The sequence below is a fragment of the Oncorhynchus mykiss genome, chromosome 22, assembly GCF_013265735.2.
Source record: "Oncorhynchus mykiss isolate Arlee chromosome 22, USDA_OmykA_1.1, whole genome shotgun sequence".
Taxonomy (NCBI): domain Eukaryota; kingdom Metazoa; phylum Chordata; class Actinopteri; order Salmoniformes; family Salmonidae; genus Oncorhynchus; species Oncorhynchus mykiss.
In genome coordinates this window covers 37,509,057-37,533,043 of record NC_048586.1, presented here as the reverse complement: position 1 = coordinate 37,533,043, position 23,987 = coordinate 37,509,057, and the positions used below count along the sequence as shown (strand labels likewise).

The 23,987-nt window shown below is 42.9% G+C and overlaps 1 protein-coding gene across 4 annotated transcripts in view; it reads left to right on the top strand.

The window, feature by feature from the left end:
• Window positions 1-4,417: 4,417 nt before the first annotated feature.
• Window positions 4,418-23,987, top strand: part of LOC110501818 (integrin beta-5) — a 95,694-nt gene continuing 76,124 nt past the window's right edge. The window contains exons 1-10 of one of the 4 annotated variants that reach the window (XM_036959234.1): window positions 4,418-4,668; window positions 4,880-5,108; window positions 9,887-9,972; window positions 10,407-10,611; window positions 10,900-11,149; window positions 11,982-12,150; window positions 13,590-13,751; window positions 15,552-15,647; window positions 15,841-15,930; window positions 23,415-23,549. In XM_036959234.1, coding sequence (XP_036815129.1) covers window positions 9,901-9,972; window positions 10,407-10,611; window positions 10,900-11,149; window positions 11,982-12,150; window positions 13,590-13,751; window positions 15,552-15,647; window positions 15,841-15,930; window positions 23,415-23,549 — 1,179 coding nt within the window. In that variant the 5' untranslated portion in view covers window positions 4,418-4,668; window positions 4,880-5,108; window positions 9,887-9,900. Of the gene's footprint in view, window positions 4,669-4,879; window positions 5,109-8,366; window positions 9,092-9,886; window positions 9,973-10,403; window positions 10,612-10,899; window positions 11,150-11,981; window positions 12,151-13,589; window positions 13,752-15,551; window positions 15,648-15,840; window positions 15,931-23,414; window positions 23,550-23,987 lie in introns of those variants that run through there. The other 3 variants (XM_036959233.1, XM_036959232.1, XM_036959231.1) reach the window with 3 other exon arrangements.

Sequence of the window (23,987 nt, the reverse complement as noted above, 5' to 3'; positions counted from 1 at the left end):
TATTTTGTTCCTCTTCCCAACAACATGAAAGAAGATCTAAATCTGTTCAACTGTTCAGGGCACGGAGGAGTCCAGACAGTCTACCACCAGGTGGCAGCAGGAACAGTACCGCAGTTCAGGGCCTGTCAGCCTCAGCAGCCCTTCACTACCCCAGCGGTGGGCTGTCTAGTCAGCCTACAGGACAGCTTCCAGTCAGCCTGTGGTGATACCAGTGGCAGCCATATTGGAGCCACAGAGGATTCTCCAGGCCGACAGGACGGGCACTGCACCTAGGTCCAGCTGCTGTCTCAGCTGTGGGAGGAAGGAGGGTGGCAGGATGGCAACAGCAGTAGTTTGGTGGTGTGTAAGGACCCGTCAGCCCAGGCTAGCTTCTCTCTGGATATGGAGCTGGAGATGCAGAGCCTGTCTGCCATCCATGACCAATGAGTCCATGGTCATCTCCATGTCCATGCACGACCAGACGGCAGACTTCCCCATGTTGGACCAGGAGACTCCTCCAGAGAACTTTAGTTTCAACAGCACTAGGATGGACCGCACTGAGTGTAACAACAGGGGTGCAACTTTGGTTTTCGAAGTGGGGAGACATTATTATTATTATAAAAATGTATGTCAGATAAACACTCCAAACAGCCTCCCCGACCTCTCTGAGGAGTACGCATGGTCCTAAAGCACACCAGTGCCTTGTTTGTATCACATTCCATTGATAAAACCTGGGGGGGACCCATCCCCAGTGAAAGTTGCACCACTGTGTAACAACACCACCAACACCAGCATCAACACCAGCCAGTCAGCGGAGCCGGACTGTGACGACTCACTGTCACTCGTGGTCACCAAGGGAAGCACTGGGCAGCCCAGAGGAGCAGAGGAGGCGGCGCCACCTGAAGGCAGTATAGTGTCTTCCTGCACAGGAGACTGCAGCGAGTACTGTGATTGGATTTACTACAACTGCCCCGGGATCCTAGCTAATGAGGAGGAGGCCTCGAGGTACGAGCCAGCAAATAACAATGTTAACTATCACAGTGTTATGGATTAGGATGGGATTGTTCTCATGTATGAAGCAAGTAAATGAGGGGACACCTCATTCAAACGAGACACCCCCACTAGGCGAAACCAAGATGGATCAGTCTCAGTGCACACCAGACTCCACCAGAAGGTGTCGCAGGTCCTGAAGGTGGACGACAGAGAGATGAGACAGGTCCTGTCGGGTACCCCGCGACCAGCTCAGACTCCTGTCTGTCGACTCACAGAAGATCACCTCGGGGACCATCTACATCCACCCTACAGTTGAGCATCCTCTGGTACCCCTCCTTCCTCTCAGTACATTTAGGGTTGTACTATGCAGTCAGATAATTGACGAGTCTTTGGGAAATGCTCTGTCTGGGTAGGTATATTAATGAATTAAAGAATGAATGGATGAATAAATAAATAAATGAATCGAGTTGGCTGTTGTTGAAATTTTATTCTTTTTATCCTCCAGTGCCTCAGATAGGAGATCCCAGTAGTTTCAGGTAGGGGATATTCGCGTAGAGGACGTCAGTATAGGTGGTGAAGAAGAGGGAGAGTTAAACAGACTGGTGTCCCAGTCTCTTTCATCGGTTCTTAGGACAGGAGGGTCCTATAGGGGGAAAGGTCCAGTGGTCCACCCGGAGACTGAGGGAAGCAGGTCTGGGAAGGCAGTCATCCTCCTCCCAAAGCAGCCTGTGGACAACCGGGGGGCCAGGTAACGAGACCTATTCACTCATCCATGGACATGTTGAATGAATAAACATGCAATGCGTTGCACTATGGTGTTCCACAGTGTTCTCAGAGCTGGTTCAGATCCACCTGGATTTACTAACTCTCACACTCAACAGGTGGAACCAAAGACCACAACTCCAGCGAGGCATGGTACACGGCAGCGGAGGACCTTGGGCCTGAAGGTGGGGCACTGAAGGAAGGAGGTCTGGCTGTGGTCTTGGAGGAGGGTGAAAATGGCAAGTATTTGGGTAGTGGAAAAAGCTGCATGACGGACAGAAGATTTTCCATACACAGATGTTTGAGTTTCAAGTGTTTCAAAGTGCATCGTTTGGGATTGGGTCGTAGTTCAGTATTTGAATATAGCTGAATTTGATGTTTCGCTAACACTACCTATCGGTAGGTACATAAGGACTTCATAACACATTCATAACACATTCATAACACAAACACAACACGTTCATAAGAAGTGTTTAAACATTCATTTATATTTTCCTTTAGGAGACATTAGGGAAAAGGAGAAGGATCAGAGCTCCTTCCTATGCCTACCCTGTGATGTAACGGAGGTAAGCCTCAGTATGAGACGATGTCTCTTACTCAATTAATCTTTTCTCAATTCCTTGAGACTGTTTTGGAGAAGGTCCAAGGTCCCTCCCCTTTGGCCTTCTTCTCCAATTCTGTTTTAAAGGAAGCAAGGAGATAGGATGTGAGGAATCAAGTAAAGAATGGAATTGGGAAAGTGTGAGTAATGTGGCCACCAGAGAGCAGAAGATCCTAATAAAAGTTCACTGTCTGTCCAATTTTACAGGGCGAAGTAATGCTCTGGTTTGAGAACTATCAGGCAGCAACAACCTCAGTGTAGACTGAAACTACATACAGTGCCTTGCGAAAGTATTCGGCCCCCTTGAACTTTGCGACCTTTTGCCACATTTCAGGCTTCAAACATAAAGATATAAAACTGTATTTTTTTTGTGAAGAATCAACAACAAGTGGGTCACAATCATGAAGTGGAACGACATTTATTGGATATTTCAAACTTTTTTAACAAATCAAAAACTGAAAAATTGGGCGTGCAAAATTATTCAGCCCCTTTACTTTCAGTGCAGCAAACTCTCTCCAGATGTTCAGTGAGGATCTCTGAATGATCCAATGTTGACCTAAATGACTAATGATGATAAATACAATCCACCTGTGTGTAATCACGTCTCCGTATAAATGCACCTGCACTGTGATAGTCTCAGAGGTCCGTCAAAAGCGCAGAGAGCATCATGAAGAACAAGGAACACACCAGGCAGGTCCGAGATACTGTTGTGAAGAAGTTTAAAGCCGGATTTGGATACAAAAAGATTTCCCAAGCTTTAAACATCCCAAGGAGCACTGTGCAAGCGATAATATTGAAATGGAAGGAGTATCAGACCACTGCAAATCTACCAAGACCTGGCCGTCCCTCTAAACTTTCAGCTCATACAAGGAGAAGACTGATCAGAGATGCAGCCAATAGGCCCATGATCACTCTGGATGAACTGCAGAGATCTACAGCTGAGGTGGGAGACTCTGTCCATAGGACAACAATCAGTCGTATATTGCACAAATCTGGCCTTTATGGAAGAGTGGCAAGAAGAAAGCCATTTCTTAAAGATATCCATAAAAAGTGTTGTTTAAAGTTTGCCACAAGCCACCTGGGAGACACACCAAACATGTGGAAGAAGGTGCTCTGGTCAGATGAAACCAAAATTTAACTTTTTGGCAACAATGCAAAACGTTATGTTTGGCGTAAAAGCAACACAGCTCATCACCCTGAACACCCTATCCCCACTGTCAAACATGGTGGTGGCAGCATCATGGTTTGTGTCTGCTTTTCTTCAGCAGGGACAGGGAAGATGGTTAAAATTGATGGGAAGATGGATGGAGCCAAATACAGGACCATTCTGGAAGAAAACCTGATGGAGTCTGCAAAAGACCTGAGACTGGGACGGAGATTTGTCTTCCAACAAGACAATGATCCAAAACATGAAGCAAAATCTACAATGGAATGGTTCAAAAATAAACATATCCAGGTGTTAGAATGGCCAAGTCAAAGTCCAGACCTGAATCCAATCGAGAATCTGTGGAAAGAACTGAAAACTGCTGTTCACAAATGCTCTCCATCCAACCTCACTGAGCTCGAGCTGTTTTGCAAGGAGGAATGGGAAAAAATGTCAGTCTCTCGATGTGCAAAACTGATAGAGACATACCCCAAGCGACTTACAGCTGTAATCGCAGCAAAAGGTGGCGCTACAAAGTATTAACTTAAGGGGGCTGAATAATTTTGCACGCCCAATTTTTCAGTTTTTGATTTGTTAAAAAAGTTTGAAATATCCAATAAATGTCGTTCCACTTCATGATTGTGTCCCACTTGTTGTTGATTCTTCACAAAAAAATACAGTTTTATATCTTTATGTTTGAAGCCTGAAATGTGGCAAAAGGTCGCAAAGTTCAAGGGGGCCGAATACTTTCGCAAGGCACTGTAACTGTTGTTACACAAAGATGTCAACATAATTACAACTAGATCAATAGCAGAAAGACTTTTGTATTCACAAGGGCTTTAACCCTCCACATGAACGAATGGACTACATGTGAATGTTTTCACCTACGTTCTCAGTTCCTGTAGAGTTGCCAAAGTGACCATGAGTGGTCCAAAGATGGCTGAGAGTGCAGTGCGTGAGATGGACGGGTACAGTATGCCGGGACAAACTGTGCATGTTGTTCACATCCACTGACCCAGCAACACTGGGAGCCAGGGTCAGAGTCAGGACCAGGGGGCAAACCCAACAGCAGCAGTCAGGTTCCACAGCCAGCACAAAGACAGGGCTATCTGGAGACGCCCCAGGCCCCCAAGACTACAAGACAACACCTAGACTACAAGACAACACCTAGACTACCACTTGACTGAAGGTTAGGGGGACAGGACTCTTCCTACCAATGGTAGAACGTTTCTCTACAGTTTTGTTATTGTTTTGGTTTGTAATCAGGGATTGTAGATATAAATATGATTTGTTTTCAATATGTTGCAATGCGTGGATTGCTCCCAAATTGTTTTGCCCATAATCCTTGTCTCTCTCCCATGTCTTTGATCTCTGCTCTCATCTGGCTTTTCTCTCTCCAGCCCCTGCAGCTCAGCATCCAAAAGAGGACAACCATGGGCAGCTTCAATACGCTGATGGCCGCGCTGTCAGAGCGCCACCCCGAGGTGGGGAAGCAGAAGATTGTAGACGCACTGCTGGAGCTGAGGGCCAAGCAGTAGGGGTTCCTCAGCAGCCTGCCCCTCAAGACCATCGTAGACATGACCTCTGACCTGCTGACACGATAAGCACGTCCTTTGTTTTTAAACACAGGTTACTAAATTTATTGTCAATTTTGATTCATTTGAATGAGGTAAGCAACTCATCCACTATGTTTAGTTTACTATGGTAAGCAGGCTATACAACCTGTTTTCAAGTCCATTCCCTAATTTTTCACTCCTCTGACATGCAGCAATGATTAATAATGGTGTAATAGCCTACAGTTCTCTTGACATTTTGTTTTATTTATTATAATAGGCTGTTTTACCAGTACGCCTTACTTTCACCCCTGCACATCTCTCATCATGTGTATGTTCTCGCACGTCTCTGTCTATGGTCAGCAGGTGGCGCAAGCTTCCAGGTTTTTGTTGATCACCGAATACTTGACAAAATATTCGACTGAGCCATTCTAGTGAGGTGTGAACCGTTGGGGTATCAATGCATATGTAAAAGAGTGCTGATTACATGTGCTCCCTGGATAATGAGGATTCACTGTACAAACGCTCTATCGTATCACTTAACAGAGATCACATCACATGACTGCTGACTGTGCTCAATAAGGCAATTAGGTTATGTATTGACTAAGCGAGACAGTTTTTGTGGAAGACACTATACTGTATAGCTTAATTCTCACTTTATATCATCAATAGACTGGGCCAAGAGCCTAATTCAATATCCTCAATAAGCCTATTTCCTCAAATGGCAGTCACAGCCCTAAATGTAAAATGTATGGTGACCTTACTGCTGTTACAGTAGCATACTGCCTATTCTTTGTTGACTATTGTAGGTCAATATCATGGATTTGTGTGTCAGCTACCAAGGTTTCAATGCAACGTGTTAAAGCAGGGTTGTCAAACTCATTCCATGGAGGGCCAAGAGGCTGCTGGTTTTTTGTTTTTCCTTTCATTTAAAACCTAGACAACCAGGTGAGGGGAGTTCCTTACTAATTAGTGACCTCAATTAATCAATAAAGTACAAGGGATGAGCGAAAACCCAGAGACACCCGGCCCTCTGTGGAATGAGTTTGACAGGTACGTTACACGCTGATCACACCGGCTGCGTTGTGTGCACCAGCCATGCAAAATAATTTTACACATACATATTAAAGGCCCTGCATGGTCAATCCAGTGTCTGCATTGGCCATGCAATATTTACAGTGAATCGGCCTCTGCATGGCATTTATACTTCTTACGTTTCACGGAGCAGCGTGGAAGTTGTCAAGGAAGTGAGTTTGTGTTTATACAGGACCTCCTGCCCTCACCTACCATCAATCAATCATGTCAATGCGGAGCTATACGGAGCCTCCGCAATGTTACAACATTTGAGAAGTGCATGGCGATGCGGTGATGCCTCCGGAGGCTTCGCAATTGCGTCACACCATCCATATGGTGGCTCCAACCACATTGTCAGATCAAGCATAAAGTGGCTCTTACACATTGCATTCTGAATTTATTCAGACCCCTTGACTTTTTCCACATGTTGTTACTTTACAGCCTTATGCTAAAATGTATTAAATTGTTTTTATCCCTCATCAATCTACACACAATACCCCATAATGACAAAGCAAAAACACGTTTTTAGAATTTAAAAAATATATTTTAGAATAAGGGCTGTAACGTAACAAAATGAGAAAAAGTCCAGGGATGTGAATACTTCTGAATGCACGATATACGGAGCCTTCCGCATTGTCACAAATGTGGGTTTTTTACATTTACATAAGTATTCAGACCCTTTACTCAATACTTTGTTGAAGCATCTTTGGCAGCGATTACAGCCTGGAGACTTTTGGGTATGGCGCTACAAGCTTGGCACAAGCTTGGCACCTGTATTTGGGGAGTTTCTTCCATTCTTCTCTGCAGATCCTCTCAAGCTCTGTCAGGTTGGATGGGGAACATCGCTGCACAGGTATTTTCAGGTCTCTCCAGAGATGTTTGATCAGGTTCAAGTCCAGGCTCTGGCTGTGCCACTCAAGGACATTCAGAGACTTGTCCCAACGCCACTCCTGCGTTGTCTTGGCTGTGTGCTTAGGGTTGTTGTCCTATTGGAAGGTGAACCTTTGCCCCAATATGAGGTCCTGAGTGCTCTGGAGCAGGTTTTCATCAAGGATCTCTCTGTACTTTGCTCAGTTGATATTTTCTTCGATCCTTACTGGTCTCCCAGTCCCTGCCGCTGAAAAATATCCCCACAGCAGGATTCTGCCACCATCATGCTTCAATGTAGGGATCGTGCCAGATTTCCTCCAGATATGACGCTTGGCATTCAGGCCAAAGAGTTCAATCTGGGTTTCGTCAAACCAGAGAATCTTGTTTCTCATGGTCTGAGTCCTTAGGTGCCTTTTGGCAAACTCCAAGCCGGCTGTCAAGTGTATTTTACTGAGGAGTGGCTTCCTTCCGCCATAAAGGCCTGATTGGTGGAGAGGCTTTAGATATGGTTGTCCTTCTGGAAGATTCTCCCATCTCCACAGAGGAACTCTGGAGCTCTGTCAGAGTGACCATCGGGTTCTTGGTCACCTCCCTGACCAAGGCCCTTCTCCCTCGATTGCTCAGTTTGGCTGGCCAACCAGGTCTAGGAAGAGTCTTGGTGGTTCTAATCTACTTCCATCTAAGAATGATGGAGGCCACTGTATAGGGAGCCCTCCGCATTGTCACGAATTTGGGAGGCGATGCGGTACGAAGCTGAATTTGGCCTCTGCATGCCTCTGGAGGCTACGCAATTGCATTACACCCTACATACGGAGCCTCCGTCCACATTTTCAGATCGAGCATAAATGGGCTTTTATTTAAAAATGTCATCCTAACTGCTCTCGCATATCAACGAGCGTCTGCATAGACAGGCGCTAAAATAGAACTTGGTTCTATTTGAGACACCTGAAGCACTGTCAGGCCTACGTTACCCATCCCCTCGTTGTTTTTTATGACCATATACCAATGTGGGTGATTGAAAGATGATTGAGGTTCACATTCCAGTCCAGTTGGTTGCAGTAAAGCATCTTAAAGTTGGTTGCCAACCGCCATATAAAATCCCCAGAAGAAGAAGACAACTATGAGAGATTACTAGAAACTGACTAGGTGTGGATTAATTGTAGGAGTAGAGAATTCCCCCAAAAAACTTTTTACATTTTAGGTAAAATAACAACACAATTTTTATATTCAAGGACAAATTATCTAGCAACAGCAGGCTAGCTGGCTAAATGTCCATGAATGTTTCGACCTGTCCAAAATAATATAGCTGGTTCAGAGTTCGTTTTGATATTTCAACCTGTGTCCTGAGCGAGTCTGGTGGAGATAGACAACGCGAACTGGTGTGGAATGGTAAACAAAGAAAGGGGTTAACGGATACCCCCCCGATTTGGAAATGTGCGGAGACTCAACCCACCAGCGGCAAGTGGGCGGAGACTCCAACTGGCAAAGCGTTGAACACAGCAGGGGACTGAAGAACAAACTTGTTGGGTAGGGGTAAACTATTCTCGTGAGCTGGAATTCTATTCTACGTTTAGGCCAAACTTGTACCTACATTTCATTTTTATCAAGGGAATTGTTACACACCAAATAAGGGGTTATAACGGATGGGAAAATATTGGAAAACAAGAACCAAGGCTGTCGGCTATGGGTGAACTACGGACAACATGATAGGCCGGCTCTGCATAACTATTTGCAAAAATCACAGCTCTTGACTCGGAACCCAGTATTTAAAAAATATTGTTTTGTTTCTGTTATGTGGAATACTTCTGAGGGACAATGAATTGCAATGTTTGTTTAGAGGCCGCGTAACATTATCGGGCCAATTCGCTTTGCTGGAGTTTAAATGTGACAAAGACTTGTTCACTACTCTGCACCGACGGAGAGGACAGAACGTGGATCTATCGAAAGGTTCGACTGTAGACTTTAGTGCCACAAACGTTCCAGAAAACTTATCGAAACGAGACTTTTGAATAACGGTCCAATACGAGGAAATTATGTGGAACCCGTGGCAGTTGTTGTACCGTACAGCTCTTGGCTGCATGATTCTGGAAATATTTATTCACAATGTTGCACAAGGTAAGAACGTTTTTCTTAAATGTTTTGATACCCAGTTTTCGAGAAACTTGTCTTGTAATGGCCTATAATGGCAGTATTCCACGGGAAAGTGCTGACTAGTTTTCATTTTAGAAGGCAACGATACGTGTATTAACATCTGGCCAGTTGTTACAGTAGCTGCGAATCTCCTGCAACAATGTTGCCATATACACTAGAAAACCACAAAAGGGTGATGTTATTTAGTTATCAGTCTTTCTCTTTGAAATGTTTGAGATTATTGTCATGTTGCATTGAAGTATAAATCCTATTTAGTAGAAAGAGGAGGAAGGGAAGCGCTACTAAGGTACACAATAGTACATGTTGGTAGACAGAAGGTGCTCTTTGTTAAAAAGGGGTAAATTGGTCATCAAAAAGAAAGGAGGACCAAGGCACTATTAATATAATGAATTAAAATGCCTTTATTAGTATGGCATGTTCAATAGAAACCAAATCATATTTATTTGAATTATGTAGGCTATTTCTAAACGGTGGTCATCAGTTATAGTTATTTAATCGCTTCAAAGGTCTATGTTTCACTCTGACGCGTAAGAAATAATTCAAGACTAAATTGTAATTTGCCATATCCTACCTGCGCGCTTTAGCACGAATCAAACTGAATGTAATGTGTCAAATAGTAGGCTATTGTATTACATCGTTTATTAGACTGTGACTTTAATGCATATGTCCTGAGTTTCATTGGCTAGTAATCAAATGTCATGAATGATCAAATAGAATCTCTGGAACAATGTTGGTAACTTTGACTTTTTCTACTTTCAGGCCTGAATGTGTGTATGAGTGGCAGCGCTATGTCTTGTGAAGAATGCCTCATCATCCATCCAAGCTGTGCCTGGTGTGCGCAAGAGGTAGGGCACGTGCCACATTCCTCCAACTTGTTGGGTTTATGATGCACCACGTGGTGACAGTAGTAATCCTCACACTACATTTCTAAATGTGGCATACTGAACCCAATAGCTGGCTGAGTGTGCGTGAGGTGAGGACTCTCATATGGTTCTGTAATATTCTATATACTCAGGAGTGATGATGGCATGTTGTTTCAAAGAGCCAAAACATGTCAGTGTACCAGTGCAGTTCTGGAACCATTGTTGATCTCTGTTTATAGTGGAGTGTCTACATACCTCCTGTTATAGAGGACCTAGAACTAAAATAATAATATAAAAGATTCCCACCTCCTCTATTTTCCCTTACCATACTCAACTGAAGCCAGGTCTGAGTCAGACCAGTGTGCTAACTCTACACGGGATTACAGGCGCTATTTGTTTTGTTCTTCCGTCAGAAGTTTGGCAGTGCGAGGACCCTGATGTCGCGGTGTGACCTGCGTCAGAACCTGCAGAAGAGGGGCTGTGAAGCCCATCATATGGAGAGTCCCAGTAGCAGCACCACGGTAGTGAAGAGCGAACCCCTCAGCTCCAAAGGCTCTGGGCCTACCCAGTATGATGTCATCCAGATCATGCCCCAGAAGATCTCCCTCAGTCTCCGACCAGGTAATCCTCCAGTCCTAGCCTAGTAGTCCAGTTGGTTTGTTTCATGTATGGCATGAAAACAGGAGAAGTTACCCACTTTACATGCAATATAAGGTAAGCCTAGTTCACCATCTCAGACCACAATGTGCTGCCAAGGCAACAGAGTTTGAACCTAAGGATTTGGAGAGTCCTGAGCTGTACGAGAAAAAAACAAAACGTAAAAAGGCAACCTAGCAGAACAATTTGTGTGCTGATTGATTTGTCAGCCTACTAAAGCAATGACACGTTATCCATATCCCCTCCCACAAGGTGACCAGACATCATTCAAAGTGCAGGTGCGTCAAGTGGAGGACTACCCAGTGGACCTGTACTACCTGATGGACCTGTCTCTGTCCATGAAGGATGACCTGGACACCATCAGGAACCTGGGCACCAAACTGGCCGATGAGATGAGGAAACTCACCAGCAACTTCAGACTGGGCTTCGGATCCTTTGTCGACAAGAACATGTCCCCCTTCTCCTACACGGCCCGCAAGTACCAGGACAACCCCTGCAATGGGTGAGGACTCAGAAAGGGCACTACTGCTACTGACTTACAGTAGCATGGTCATGGGTTTGGGTGTAGGATTGAGAATCAAAAAGGAGGATTGCAGTTTAATTTTGGTCCATGTTGTGACTGTGGTTTTTGATGTGCAAGTGCAGATTTCTATTTTTTACTAAGAAACTGTCACCAACAGACACAAAATGGACACTGCCCTCATACTGTAAGGTTAGTGATGCTGAGGCTTGTTGTGGATGATGATGGCAGGCTGAAAGGGACCAGACATCACACACACACACCACATTTTCCCCGAGGTGAGATTAACGCTGCACTAACTTACTGACATCATCACACATTACTTCCCAGTTAGGTTATTCCCTGGGTCCTGCGTGTGGACTGTGTGTGTCACAGTCAAAGAGACAGTACTGCTGGAAAACATTAAAGACGCAGAGGACAGATCATAACATCGTCCTTAACACAGCCCTGCCCTCTCCCCCTTGCAAAAACAAGCTATACAAATGACTCAAATTCAGGATCTGTGTTTCCTCCAGGATGAAGGGTGTGTTAGAATGTCCCCGAGGTCTTCCTCTTGGAGAAACTGTTTTATTTACATTACGTACACATCCTCAATGTAGCCAACAGACCTAGGTTGAAACAGTATTTCAAATAGTTTTCCTGAAGGAGAGCCTGTGTGGATGTGCCAGATGGGCAGGGTTGGCACTTTTGGGACCATTTAATTGGTTCCATTTGGGACAGACAAGCTCAATCAGAAAAACAATGCCAGGTCGGTTACATGCATAGCATCCTCTATGTAGTTAAACATTTTATTTAAAACTTTCTCTCTCCACAGATACAAACTGTTCCCCAGCTGTGTCCCCTCCTTCGGGTTCCGCCACCTCCTCTCCTTGACTGACAAAGTGGATCGCTTCAACGAGGAAGTACAGAAACAGATGGTGTCTCGCAACAGGGACGCTCCGGAGGGAGGCTTCGATGCCATCCTGCAGGCTGCCGTCTGTAAGGTGAGCTGAGGCCACGGTGCGACTGAAGGGACGTGACTGACTGGCATGTCAACCTATAACCCTAACCTTAACCCTAACCAATCAGGACCAGGTCTGCTGTAAGTTAAGTCCTTTTAGTTTTTTCCCTGTGAGCTGTCAGTCAGACAGACATGATGGATTTAGGCCCTGGTAGTGTTCATTGGCACACACAATGGAAAACTCAAATATGCATTTCTTATTGGACAAGTCTAGGTAGTTCCTTCCTGTTCCCGGTTAGTTTTTTTTTCACTGTTGGCCTAATTAACCCAAGTCACAAACACTATTGACCAGGGGGTTGAACAGGAATTGTAGTCTGGTGCAGCTGTTTAAATAAGGAGATAACTGACTCACTAACAGAGAAACAGGCCCAGTCATATCCCAGTGTTGGGCTGTTGTCTGAACAGGAGTTAATTGTTTTTACTGGAAGAGAATGTCTCCCTTCCCTCCCAGCTCTACCATGTAATTGGGTGTAGCACCTTGGATTGGACAGTTGGTGGTTGGTCAAAACGTTTTTCATATCTTTGTTTCACTTACTGTGAATGATGAATAATTTGCATTGTTGACCAATTGAAGAATATTCATTCAATATATATGTACCTCTTTGTTCCCCTGTAAAAAAAAAAAAACACAAGGGGTTCCCTTCAAGGAACGTAAATAGCAAATGGGCATGGTAACATGTCCCACATGCTGTCCCACATGCTGAACTACAACTCCAGCCAAAACACATTCGAAGTATGGCATAGCTGAATATGACAGGGATGCATCTAGCATGCTGTTCAAAAAGACTGTGTGCAAACTCACATCTCTTTCTTTTGTGTACTGTGGCACATAATGTACTGAGTTGGGCATCACATGGGTGCCTTTATATGCCTACACACTGGTGAAAGGTCAGGTTTGTTTAGTGTCAAGCCATTACTCATCACTGTGTTGAGACTAATGCGCTCTCTGCTTCTGTACTCTTTTGTTGGCCTCTGCTTCCCGTTGACAATGGCCTTGTTCTGGATAAAACACTTGTGTTACCCTCCTTGTTTATCTGTGGGTCAGTGGTTGTCAAGCTGGTGGAAAGTGATAGGGTTTTCCTTTCCTGGGCTTAGTGAAGTGATATTGTTTTATAGGGTCTGGAACTGTTGCTCTCTGTATAGCTGAGAGGTTGTGTTGTTGTGCCAAGGTCTTTTACAAACTCTTTATAGAACAGTTATATCTCAAATAAATTCCATAAACAATTCCTCAATAACTATCTAGGATCAGTTGGGGAACACACCTTTTTTGTTATTAAGCCTGTATGTTCACGTCTGTTTTGATCTCACGGACTTATCCCCTGTGCATTTACACATAGCCTACTATGGAGGGGACTAATTTAGACCCAAGTTAGGTGTCTCTAAGACTTTCAGGGATGTGACCATCTCTTTTCCCCTGTGCAGGAGAGGATAGGCTGGAGGAAGGAGGCCTTCCACCTGCTGGTGTTTGCCACAGACGATGTACCTCACCTGGCCTTGGACGGTAAGCTGGGAGGGCTGGTCCAGCCCCATGATGGGGAGTGCCACATGAATGAGAAGAATGAGTACAGTGGCTCCACCAACATGGTAAGACAAGAGGCATGGTTACCATAGAGCTATAACATCACTGTCATTATAACATGGTTACCATAGAGCTATAACATCACTGACATCATTATAACATGGTTACCCTAGAGCTATAACATCACTGTCATTATAACATGGTTACTATAGAGCTATAACGTCACTGACATCATCATAACATGGTTACTATAGAGCTATAGCATCACTGACATCATTATAACATGGTTACTATAGAGCTTTAACATCACTGTCATTATAACATGGTTACTATAGAGCTATAACATCACTGTCATTATAACATGGTTACTATAGAGCTATAACATCACTGACATCATCATAACATGGTTACTATAGAGCTATAGCATCACTGACATCATTATAACATGGTTACTCTATAGCTATAACATCACTGTCATTATAACATGGTTACTATAGAGCTATAACATCACTGTCATTATAACATGGTTACTCTAGAGCTGTAACATTACTGACATCATTATAACATGGTTATTATCCACATTGCCATTGTGATATATTGCTTGGGTTATTCAATAGATATTGAAATTCTCTACTCAAGCGGCACCTCTCAAGAATGGACTTTGCTTTGAGGTAAAGATAACTTGTCGGGCGCATGAGTCTGCCTGGCTCTGCTTCCGCTGGAGCTCCTGTTTACTTTATTGGGAACTCACTTCATGTCTTATTGCAGCTGCTTATCTCCTGACAGCCACAGGAAGTGCAAGTTAAAAGCTGTAATTATCTCAGGGAAAGTTCACATAGAAGTTAATTTAGACAACAGAGCTCAGCAATGGTCCCATGTGGCTCAGTTGGTCGAGCATGGCACTTGCAACGCCAGCGTTGTGGGTTTGATTCCCACAGGGGACAAGTATGATAATGCATGCACTCCCTACTGTAAGTCGCCGTGGATAAGAAATTACTAGAAAGTTAAATGTCTTGAGAGAGGGCATAAAGAAATTCGAAAAACCATGCTAAACAGATATTGTTTTTCATTTAGTTTGATTTAAACAAAGATATATTCATGCACACAGTTTGAGTTTACATAGCTATCGCTATTTGTCCAAAGAGCTAATGTAATGAAAACATAATTAACATCATGTGAATTTCAATCAATCCAACTCAATAATATGAAAATTGGCTAAGTGAATAAAAATATTCTGGTATTCGGGTGGTTTCTCCCGGAATCGCTAAATGTTTCTATAGTTATTTGCTCTGTGTCATTGGATGCTCTGGGCTTCTGTAGGTTCTGTAGGGTTCTCCTCTCTCATCTGATTGTGGGACGAAAGGAATACGCACTTCCTAGAACAGAGCTCTGTTTTTCAGGGAAACCGTTGAACTGGAGAAGGTGCAGAGGCAAATGTTTGTCACAGTCCATTTCAAGTGTAACTCTCACTGTTGATTGATTTGGATGTACACTATGATATAGGCTTACTGAAGCCAAAAATCTCTAATCTGATTGTGAGAAAGTGATTATTTATTCAATGCTTAAACATTTTCACTCATTCATACCTTCACTATAGCGAACATTTGACTTAAGTGGAAGTTAGGATTCACATTTTAATGCACAACTCTAGTGCAGAGCTGTAAGTTCATAGGTCTAAACCACTTCAGTGTTCTTTGTCCTTTCTGCTGGTGAGAAAGGAAATGTTAGGGGACTCTAACGTAAACACTACACTGGAATCAGGGGAGAAATCGCTTCTCTTCGCTAACTTCCTGACGGGGTGAGATGGAAGCTAAACTATTGAGAACTTTAAAGAAATGTCTCTAACATAAGATTTGTCTCTGTAGGACTACCCCTCTCTGGCTCTACTGGGAGAGAAGCTGGCTGCAAACAACATCTATCTCATCTTCGCTGTGACAAAAAGGCTGTATGTCATTTACAAGGTATATCTTTTTTTATTGAATTGTATGTTCAGTATTGAGATTAGCTGTGTGTTTGGTGTTTATGGTGTGTACAGTTTGGTGTGTGCAGTTTGGTGTGTACAGTTTGGTGTGTACAGTTTGGTGTGTAGAGGGGCCTTTATTGTGCAAATATTTGTTTATTTAATAACATTTCTTCTATCTTGTGTTTATGCAGAATTTCACAGCACTGATACCTGGAACCACAGTGGAGATTCTGGATCAGGACTCCAAGAACATCATACAACTCATCGTTAACGCCTACAATGTAAGTAAAGGAGGGTTCTCTTCCATTTGGAGCACAGATTGTGTGTGCTTTAGAAGAAAAGAGTCTCAGCTGTCCTCTTTTGAAACGGATGTTGGTTGAAAACATTTTGAAACTGAGGGGAAAAGACAGGTATTCCCTGAACGTGTTGTTTTTCCTTTTTGTGCCCTACTGAACTTGACCCTGGTCTCAAGAGGAGAAGAGGAAGTATTGAATGTTCATGTTTTAGCATTAGAGATGGATACCCTCACCCAGCCCTTCTATTTAGTGTGGGGTTCTGGGGGTTTACTTCTGTCACACGCTACAGCCCTGTGTCTGTAACTCCGCACTAGTCTAGCACTTTATGGTCACAGAACAAGAAGCAGGTTTATGGCCCAAATCCCGAGACTGAGACCCTCCTGTTACTCCCCAGTCCACCACACAGGAAATAGATTCCAGCATTCCAGTACTTTGAAGGAAGGATTCTGGAAGGGGCTGAAAGGCATCCACATTCTTGTGTAATTTTTAATTATTGTGTATTTTAATCCAAGGAGTCAATTTGAGGGACAGAAGAGAAACTCATTGTGCAGCAAGTTTAGTTTTTCATAAGGTTGATAAATATTTGTCCTGGGAACATTGCTGAGATGGTTCTAATTGAGGTCACTGCTATGCTGGAAAAACGGCAACAGGCTGGTGTGCTAGGAGATTTGCATCTTGTCCTTGTTTAGAATTGTAATTTCATTTTCCCTTGGTTCTATGGAACAAGAAACACCACAATTATGGAAAAAATAAGACCAGAGATTTAAATTCCCACCAGACTAATTGATGGGTCATGCTAAATCTATTATCTTCATTATACCAAAGTTAAGCCGGGGCCTCTAATGATCTTGAATTATAATTTGACGTTAATGTTTATGATTGTCATAGCAGACACTCTCCTAATCCATTCTCAAATCATCCATCCTCCTTCCGTCTTGTATTATTGTGCTGTGGTCTGTTGACTAAAACCGGACTCTAGGTCACCGTATATCTACTTTGCCACTGTGGTTCCTGTTTGGCCATAGAAGGGATCTTACAGCCAGTCTGATTTGAGTGGTTAGGCTACATTGCCCCAGCCCCATTTCTCAGCTTACCAAACAAAGTGGCGTTCAGGCTGTTGAAATGGCAGATTGTGTCTTTAATGCGCTGCAGGAAGGCAGTTACTGTAAATAATTCACTCTTTTGTACTATTTAAGGGATGAAATAATGTCTTTCTCTGTGTATTTTGAATATTTTTTCTTGTTTTAGTCTAGTTTTCCTTTAAAACAATTCCAATCAAGCCGTGTCATTTTTGTCAGCCAAGCATTTTACTTTCTGAGATTGAGAGGAACAACTTGTTTTTGCATAGTTTAGTACACAAGAGTTGATTCTAGAACTGGTAATTATGGCAAACAAAGTGTTGAGACTGTCAAATATGGATGACCACCAGCGAGCAAAGTGTTGCCTATATTCTGTACATCTATTCACTTGTCAAGATACCACAACATTGGCTTCGTAGCACGGTCTTTATTGAGGGTGGTGCGGTTTCAACGCATAAGCAATTTAGCTATTTCAACACATTTTGTTATCAGAGAAGAAAAAGTCATTCTCAGTTCATTGTGTTCTTTTCCCAATACAGGCCAAAGCAAGGCAGAGATCAGTCATGGGTATCTGTCTGTCAGTCAGGCATGGTTCAATCAGTCATGGGTATCTGTCTGTCAGTCAGGCATGGTTCAATCAGTCATGGGTATATGCCAGCCTGGCATGGTTCTGATAACCCTCCTGTCACAGTTCTGTAGCTGTGATGCGTTGGAGAGAACACATACTCTCGTAAAATACAGACACGGCTGGCACGTAGCGGAAAAGCCACGCTATTGTACACACACTCCGTATCCATGCCAACCGAACCGCTGTGGGGTAGGATCATAAGAGACAGAATAAACCATTATAAACCTTGCTTAACCAAGGCATTTTATTCTCTCCTATTCTCCATGTTTCTCTCTTTTCCATCCCAACTGCTAACAGAAACAGATTGGATTACAGGTTCTTGCTGGTTTCATTATAAAATGCTGAGTGGTGGTGTTTCTGAGTGGATCCAGTGCCAGGGGTACTGGAAAAATGTAGCCAGGGTTGCACATTTTGGGGAATATTCAGAGGTGGAAACTTTCCGTGGGAATTAATGGGAATATATGGGAATTAATATTAATACCATTTAAATGTAGATGTTTTTTTGCATTGGATATATTTACCATATCATATTTATTTATTTATTTCACCTTTATTTAACCAGGTAGGCAAGTTGAGATCAAGTTCTCATTTACAACTGCGACCTGGCCAAGATAAAGCAAAGCAGTTCGACACAAACAACAACACAGAGTTACACATGGAGTAAAACTAACATACAGTAGAAAAATCTATATACAATGTGAGCAAATGAGGTGAGATAAGGGAGGTAAAGGCAAAAACAAAAAGGCCATGGCGAAGTAAGTACAATATAGCAAGTAAAACACTGGAATGGTAGATTTGCAGTGGAAGAATGTGCAAGGTAGAGATAGAAATAATGGGGTGCAAAGGAGCAAAATAAATAAATACAGTATGGGGAGAGGTAGTTGTTTGGGCTAAATTATAGATGGGCTATGTACAGGTGCAGTAATCTGTGAGCTGCTCTGACAGCTGGTGCTTAAAGCTAGTGAGGGAGATAAGTGTTTCCAGTTTCAGAGATTTTTGTAGTTCATTCCAGTCATTGGCAGCAGAGAACTGGAAGGCGAGGCGGCCAAAGGAAGAATTGGTTTTGGGGTTGACCAGTGCGATATACCTGCTGGAGCGCGTGCTACAGGTGGGTGCTGCTATGTTGACCAGCGAGCTGAGATAAGAGGGGACTTTACCTAGCAGGGTCTTGTAGATGACCTGGAGCCAGTGGATTTGGCGACGAGTATAAAGCGAGGGACAGCCAACGAGAGCTTACAGGTCGCAGTGGTGGGTAGTATATGGGGCTTTGGTGACAAAACGGATGGCACTGTGATAGACTGCATCCAATTTATTGAGTAGGGTATTTTAGGTTATTTTGTAAATTACATCGCCGAAGTCGAGGATCGGTAGGATGGTCAGTTTTATGAGGGTATGTTTGGCAGCATGAGTGAAGGAGGCTTTGTTGTGAAATAGGAAGCCATTTCTAGATTTAACTTTGGATTGGAGATGTTTGATGTGAGTCTGGAAGGAGAGTTTACAGTCTAACCAGACGCCTAGATATTTGTAGTTGTCCACATATTCTAAGTCAGAACCGTCCAGAGTAGTGATGTTGGGCGGGCAGGTGCAAGCAGCGATCAGTTGAAGAGCATGCATTTAGTTTTACTCGTATTTAAGAGCAATTGGAGGCCACGGAAGGAGAGTTGTATGAAGATGAATATGAAGACAGAGGCATAAACCTTTTACCTTATCAAGTAGACATAATTGCAAATGATGAAATCCTTTCAATAGAAATTTAAAAAACAATTTAGTTACGAATTGAACTTTAATTAAATGAGTTGACTCTTCACATGGGATGATTTTATTGAACAACAAAGAAAGGGAATATTGAATGATCCCCAATGATCCATCGCATCTCCCAAAAATGTTTTCAACATGCATCTGTAAAATGATAGTCTAGAAACTAAAGCTTTGGTTGTCTTCCTCTCAGACTTCCATGTCTTCTCCCTGGACCTCCTCAATGTCCACTTCTTGAACATCAGACTATGAGGCCTCATCTTCACTGTCACTTTCCAACCTTGTTGGGGATGGCTTGTTGTCAGGCTCAAAAAGCCTCAAATTTTCCCAGACAGCTACCAAATTTTCAACCCTTGTTGGTCAGCCTATTGCGTGCTTTGGTGTGTGTGTGTGTGTGTGTTCCCAAACAAGGACGAGTTGCGCTCTGAGGCGGCTGATGTTGGTGGGATTTGTATGATGGAGGCAACAGGGGAAAGAGCCTCAGATCAACAAAGTCCCTTCCACCAGGTGGCTGATGCAATATGGCAGTCGTGCCAACAAATCTTATCTCCAACCCAAAGCCCTTGCTTGGAAGTGTACTTCGCCAGACTGCCAAGAACCTTGCCCTCATCCAGGCCAAGGTGGTAAGACACGGTAGTGATGACACCATTGGCCTGGTTGATCTCTGCATCAGACAGGATGCTCTTGCCAGCATAATTGGGGTCTAACATGTACGCTGCATCATATATGGGCTTCAGGCAGAAGCCTGAACATCTCTTCACACTTTTTGATGTATTTCAGAACTGCAGTTTCCTCTGATTGGAGCAACAGTGAAGTGGGCAGGGCAATACAGATTTATTCTCTTACATCTGCGCGCAGAGTATGAACATAAGACAGGATGACATTGTCTCCCTCAATCCGTGCAATGGTTACTGCTATAGGTTTCAGGAGTTTCAGGCTGCTTACCACTCTCTCCCAAAATACATCATCCAGGAGGATCCTCTTGATGGGGCTGTCCATATCGGCAGGCTGTGAGACTCCTTCCCCTCCAAGAGACTGTCAAACATGATGTCAACACCACCCCCAATGGGTGTTGCTGGGCAGCTTCAATGTGGTGTTCTTATTCTTCACACTTTGCTTGGTGAGGTAGATTGCTGCTATAACTTGATGACCCTTCACATACCTAACCATTTCCTTAGCTCTCTTGTAGAGTGTATCCATTGTTTCCAGTGCCATGATGTCCTTGAGGAGCAGATTCAATGCACGACCAGCACAGCCAATGGGTGTGATGTGAGGGTAGGACTCCTAGGACCAAGCAGCCTTCATGTTCACAGCATTTTCTGTCACCAGTGCAAATACCTGCTGTGGTCCAAGGTCATTTATGACTGCCTTCAGCTCATCTGCAATGTGAGACCAGTGTGTCTGTTGTCCCTTGTGTCTGTGGTCTTGTAGAATACTGGTTGAGGGATGGAGATGATGTAGTTAATTATTCCTTGCCCACAAACATTCGACCACCCATCAGAGACTGCTTTCTCTATGATTTGCTTGACCTTCACTTGAACTCTGTTGAACTCTGCATCCAGCAAATTAGTAGATAAAGCATGTCTGGTTGGAGGGGTGTATGCTGGGTGAAGAACATTCAGGAATCTCTTCCAATACACATTGCCTGTGAGCATCAGAGGTGAAGCAGTTGAATACACAGCTTGAGTAAGACATTCATCAGCATTTCTCTGACTACGTTCCTCCATTGATTAAAAAAAAAACTTCTGATTCCAGGAGGACCATGAGCTGTTAATATCGATAAGGTGTCTGATTCATCATTTTCACCTCGAATAGAAGTTTTTTTGTCAGAGGTTGCTTGTTGTGAGCGCTGAGAGATCTTTATGCGCTTGGCCATGATTCTGCATCTTTATTGCATCCTTCACATATGATTTGGCACAGTATTTGCAAATGTACACAGCTTTTCTTTCTACATTAGCTGGAGTGAAACGTCTCCCCACATCAGATAGTACTCGTGGCATTTTCCTGTAAAGATTAGAAGAAAAAAAATGTTTAAAAAAAATTTAATTCCATGTACAGATAAATATTTAAGCAGTTCGATTAAACAACTCCTTTGTAAGATACTTAAATAAAAAAAAAATGAAACATGTATGGAAACAGGTGAATTAACACTCCTCAGTTAGTAGGCTCAAGCAAGCTAAAACCCACATGGTAGCAACAACTAACTAGCAGAAATTGTTAACAAGTTAGAAATTATTTAACCTCTCTGATCTCCCAAACCCAGATCCAGCCTCAAGCTCATTACCATAACGCAACGTTAACTATTCATGAAAATCGCAAATGAAATGAAATAAATATGCCATCTCTCAAGCTTAGCCTTTTGTAAACAACACTGTCATCTCAGATTTTCAAAATATGCTTCTCAACCATAGGAAAACAATAATTTGTGTAAAAGTAGCTAGCTAGCGTAGCATTTAGCGTTAGCATTAGCGTTAGCATCCAGCACGCAACATTTCAACAAAAACATAAAAGCCTTCAAATAAAATTATTTACCTTTGAAGAACTTCTGATGTTTTCAATGAGGATACTCTCAGTTAGATAGCAGATGCTCAGTTTTTCCAAAAATATTATTTGTGTATTAGAAATAGCTCCGTTTTATACATCACATTTGGCTACCAAAAAAAAACGAAAATTCAGTCCTCAAAACGCAAACTTTTTTCCAAATTAACTCCATAATATCAACTGAAAACATGGCAAACGTTGTTTAGAATCAATCCTCAAGGTGTTTTTCACATATCTCTTCATTGATATATCGTTCTTGGACGCATGGTTTCTCCCCTCAATCCAATGGAAAAGTACAAGCAGCTGGCAATTGCGCACCGAATTCCACGCAGGACACCAGGCGGACACTTGGAAAATGTAGTCTCTTATGGTCAATCTTCCAATGATATGCCTACAAATACGTCACAATGCTGCTAACACATTGGGGGAACGACAGAAAGTGTAGGCTCATTCCTTGCGCAATCACAGCCATATAAGGAGACAATGGAAAACAGAGCTTCAGAAATTCTGCTCATTTCCTGGTTGACGCATCATCTTGGTTTCGCCTGTAGAATGAGTTCTGGGGCACTTACAGACAATATCTTTGCAGATTCTGAAACTGCAGAGTGTTTTCTTTCAAAAACTGTCAAGAATATGCATAGTCGAGCATCTTTTCGTGACAAAATATCGCGCTTAAAACGGGAACGTTTTTTATCCAAAAATGAAATAGCGCCCCTAGAGATCAAAGAGGTTAAACACAATTTGCTGTAGACTACTATTTACTAGTTAACAAAAAATAATGTATATCATATAAAATATATTCACCCCACCCAGTATTGTAATCAAAACAAAGCATGTAGTCCTTGGCTCAGACAGTGTAGTAGTGTGCCCTCAATAGCATCTCAGTAGTGTGCAAGATCTTGAGAAGCAGCTGTACATGTGATGGAAGAGTGCACTGCACATGTGATGGAAGAATGCACTGTGCATGCAGAGGGTTGCAATTCTATTGAATTGGGGATATTTTAACCATAATATGCCACAAGACCTAGAATTGCCTTGTGTGTATCCCACAAAAAAAGGTTCACTGTTATAAGCCAACTTTTTTGATGAATTTAAGCAACATTTCCAAAATTCCCGGGCTTAACTTCCTATGGAACATTTCCTAAAATTCCAGAAATTTACCGGAAAGTTTCCGACTTTTTGCAACCCTAAAAGTAACATTCAGATAGTATAGAAACCACCAGGGAACCTCTGTGCCAACTCTAATATACAGAGATACTTTAACTCTCATGTGATCTATTGATTAGTCTTTGATCAGACTTGTGTTTGGATAGTTGACCAGTCTTGTTTTCAAATAAATCAAACATTTACTACTTTGATGTAAAGGTCAAAAGTACTTATTCATAAAGGTCTATGTTTTTGTGTTCAAAGCATATGCTTTTGTGAGTTTATTCAAGCCTCTCTCTGTGTCTGTGTCCTCCCTCCAGAGCATCCGGTCCAAGGTGGAGCTGATCGTGTGGGATCAACCTGAAGACCTCAGTCTGTCCTTCACTGCCACCTGTCAGGACGGACAGCCTCTCCCAGGCCTCAGGAAGTGTGCCGACCTCAAGATTGGAGACACGGTGAGTCATACATAGGCCTCCTGGCTTTCCATGGATTTTCACTATGTGGCCAAGCTGGAAAGTCAAAATTGGCTGTATCTTAAAAATGTATACTGAACAAAAATATAAACGCAACATGTGAAGTGTTGGTCCCATTTTTCATGAGCTGAAATAAAATATCCCAGAAATGTTCCATACGCACAAAAAGCTTATTTCTATAAAATGTTGCGCACAAATTTTTACATCCCTGTTATGAGCATTTGTTCTTTGCCAAGATAATCCATCCACCTGACAGGTGTGGTATATCAAGAAGCTGATTAACCTTTCTGATCTCCCCATCCCGGATCCGGGTTCGTGAATACAGACTCAAGCTCATTACCATAACGCAACGTTAACTATTCATGAAAATCGCAAATGAAATGAAATAAATATGCTAGCTCTCAAGCTTAGCCTTTTGTT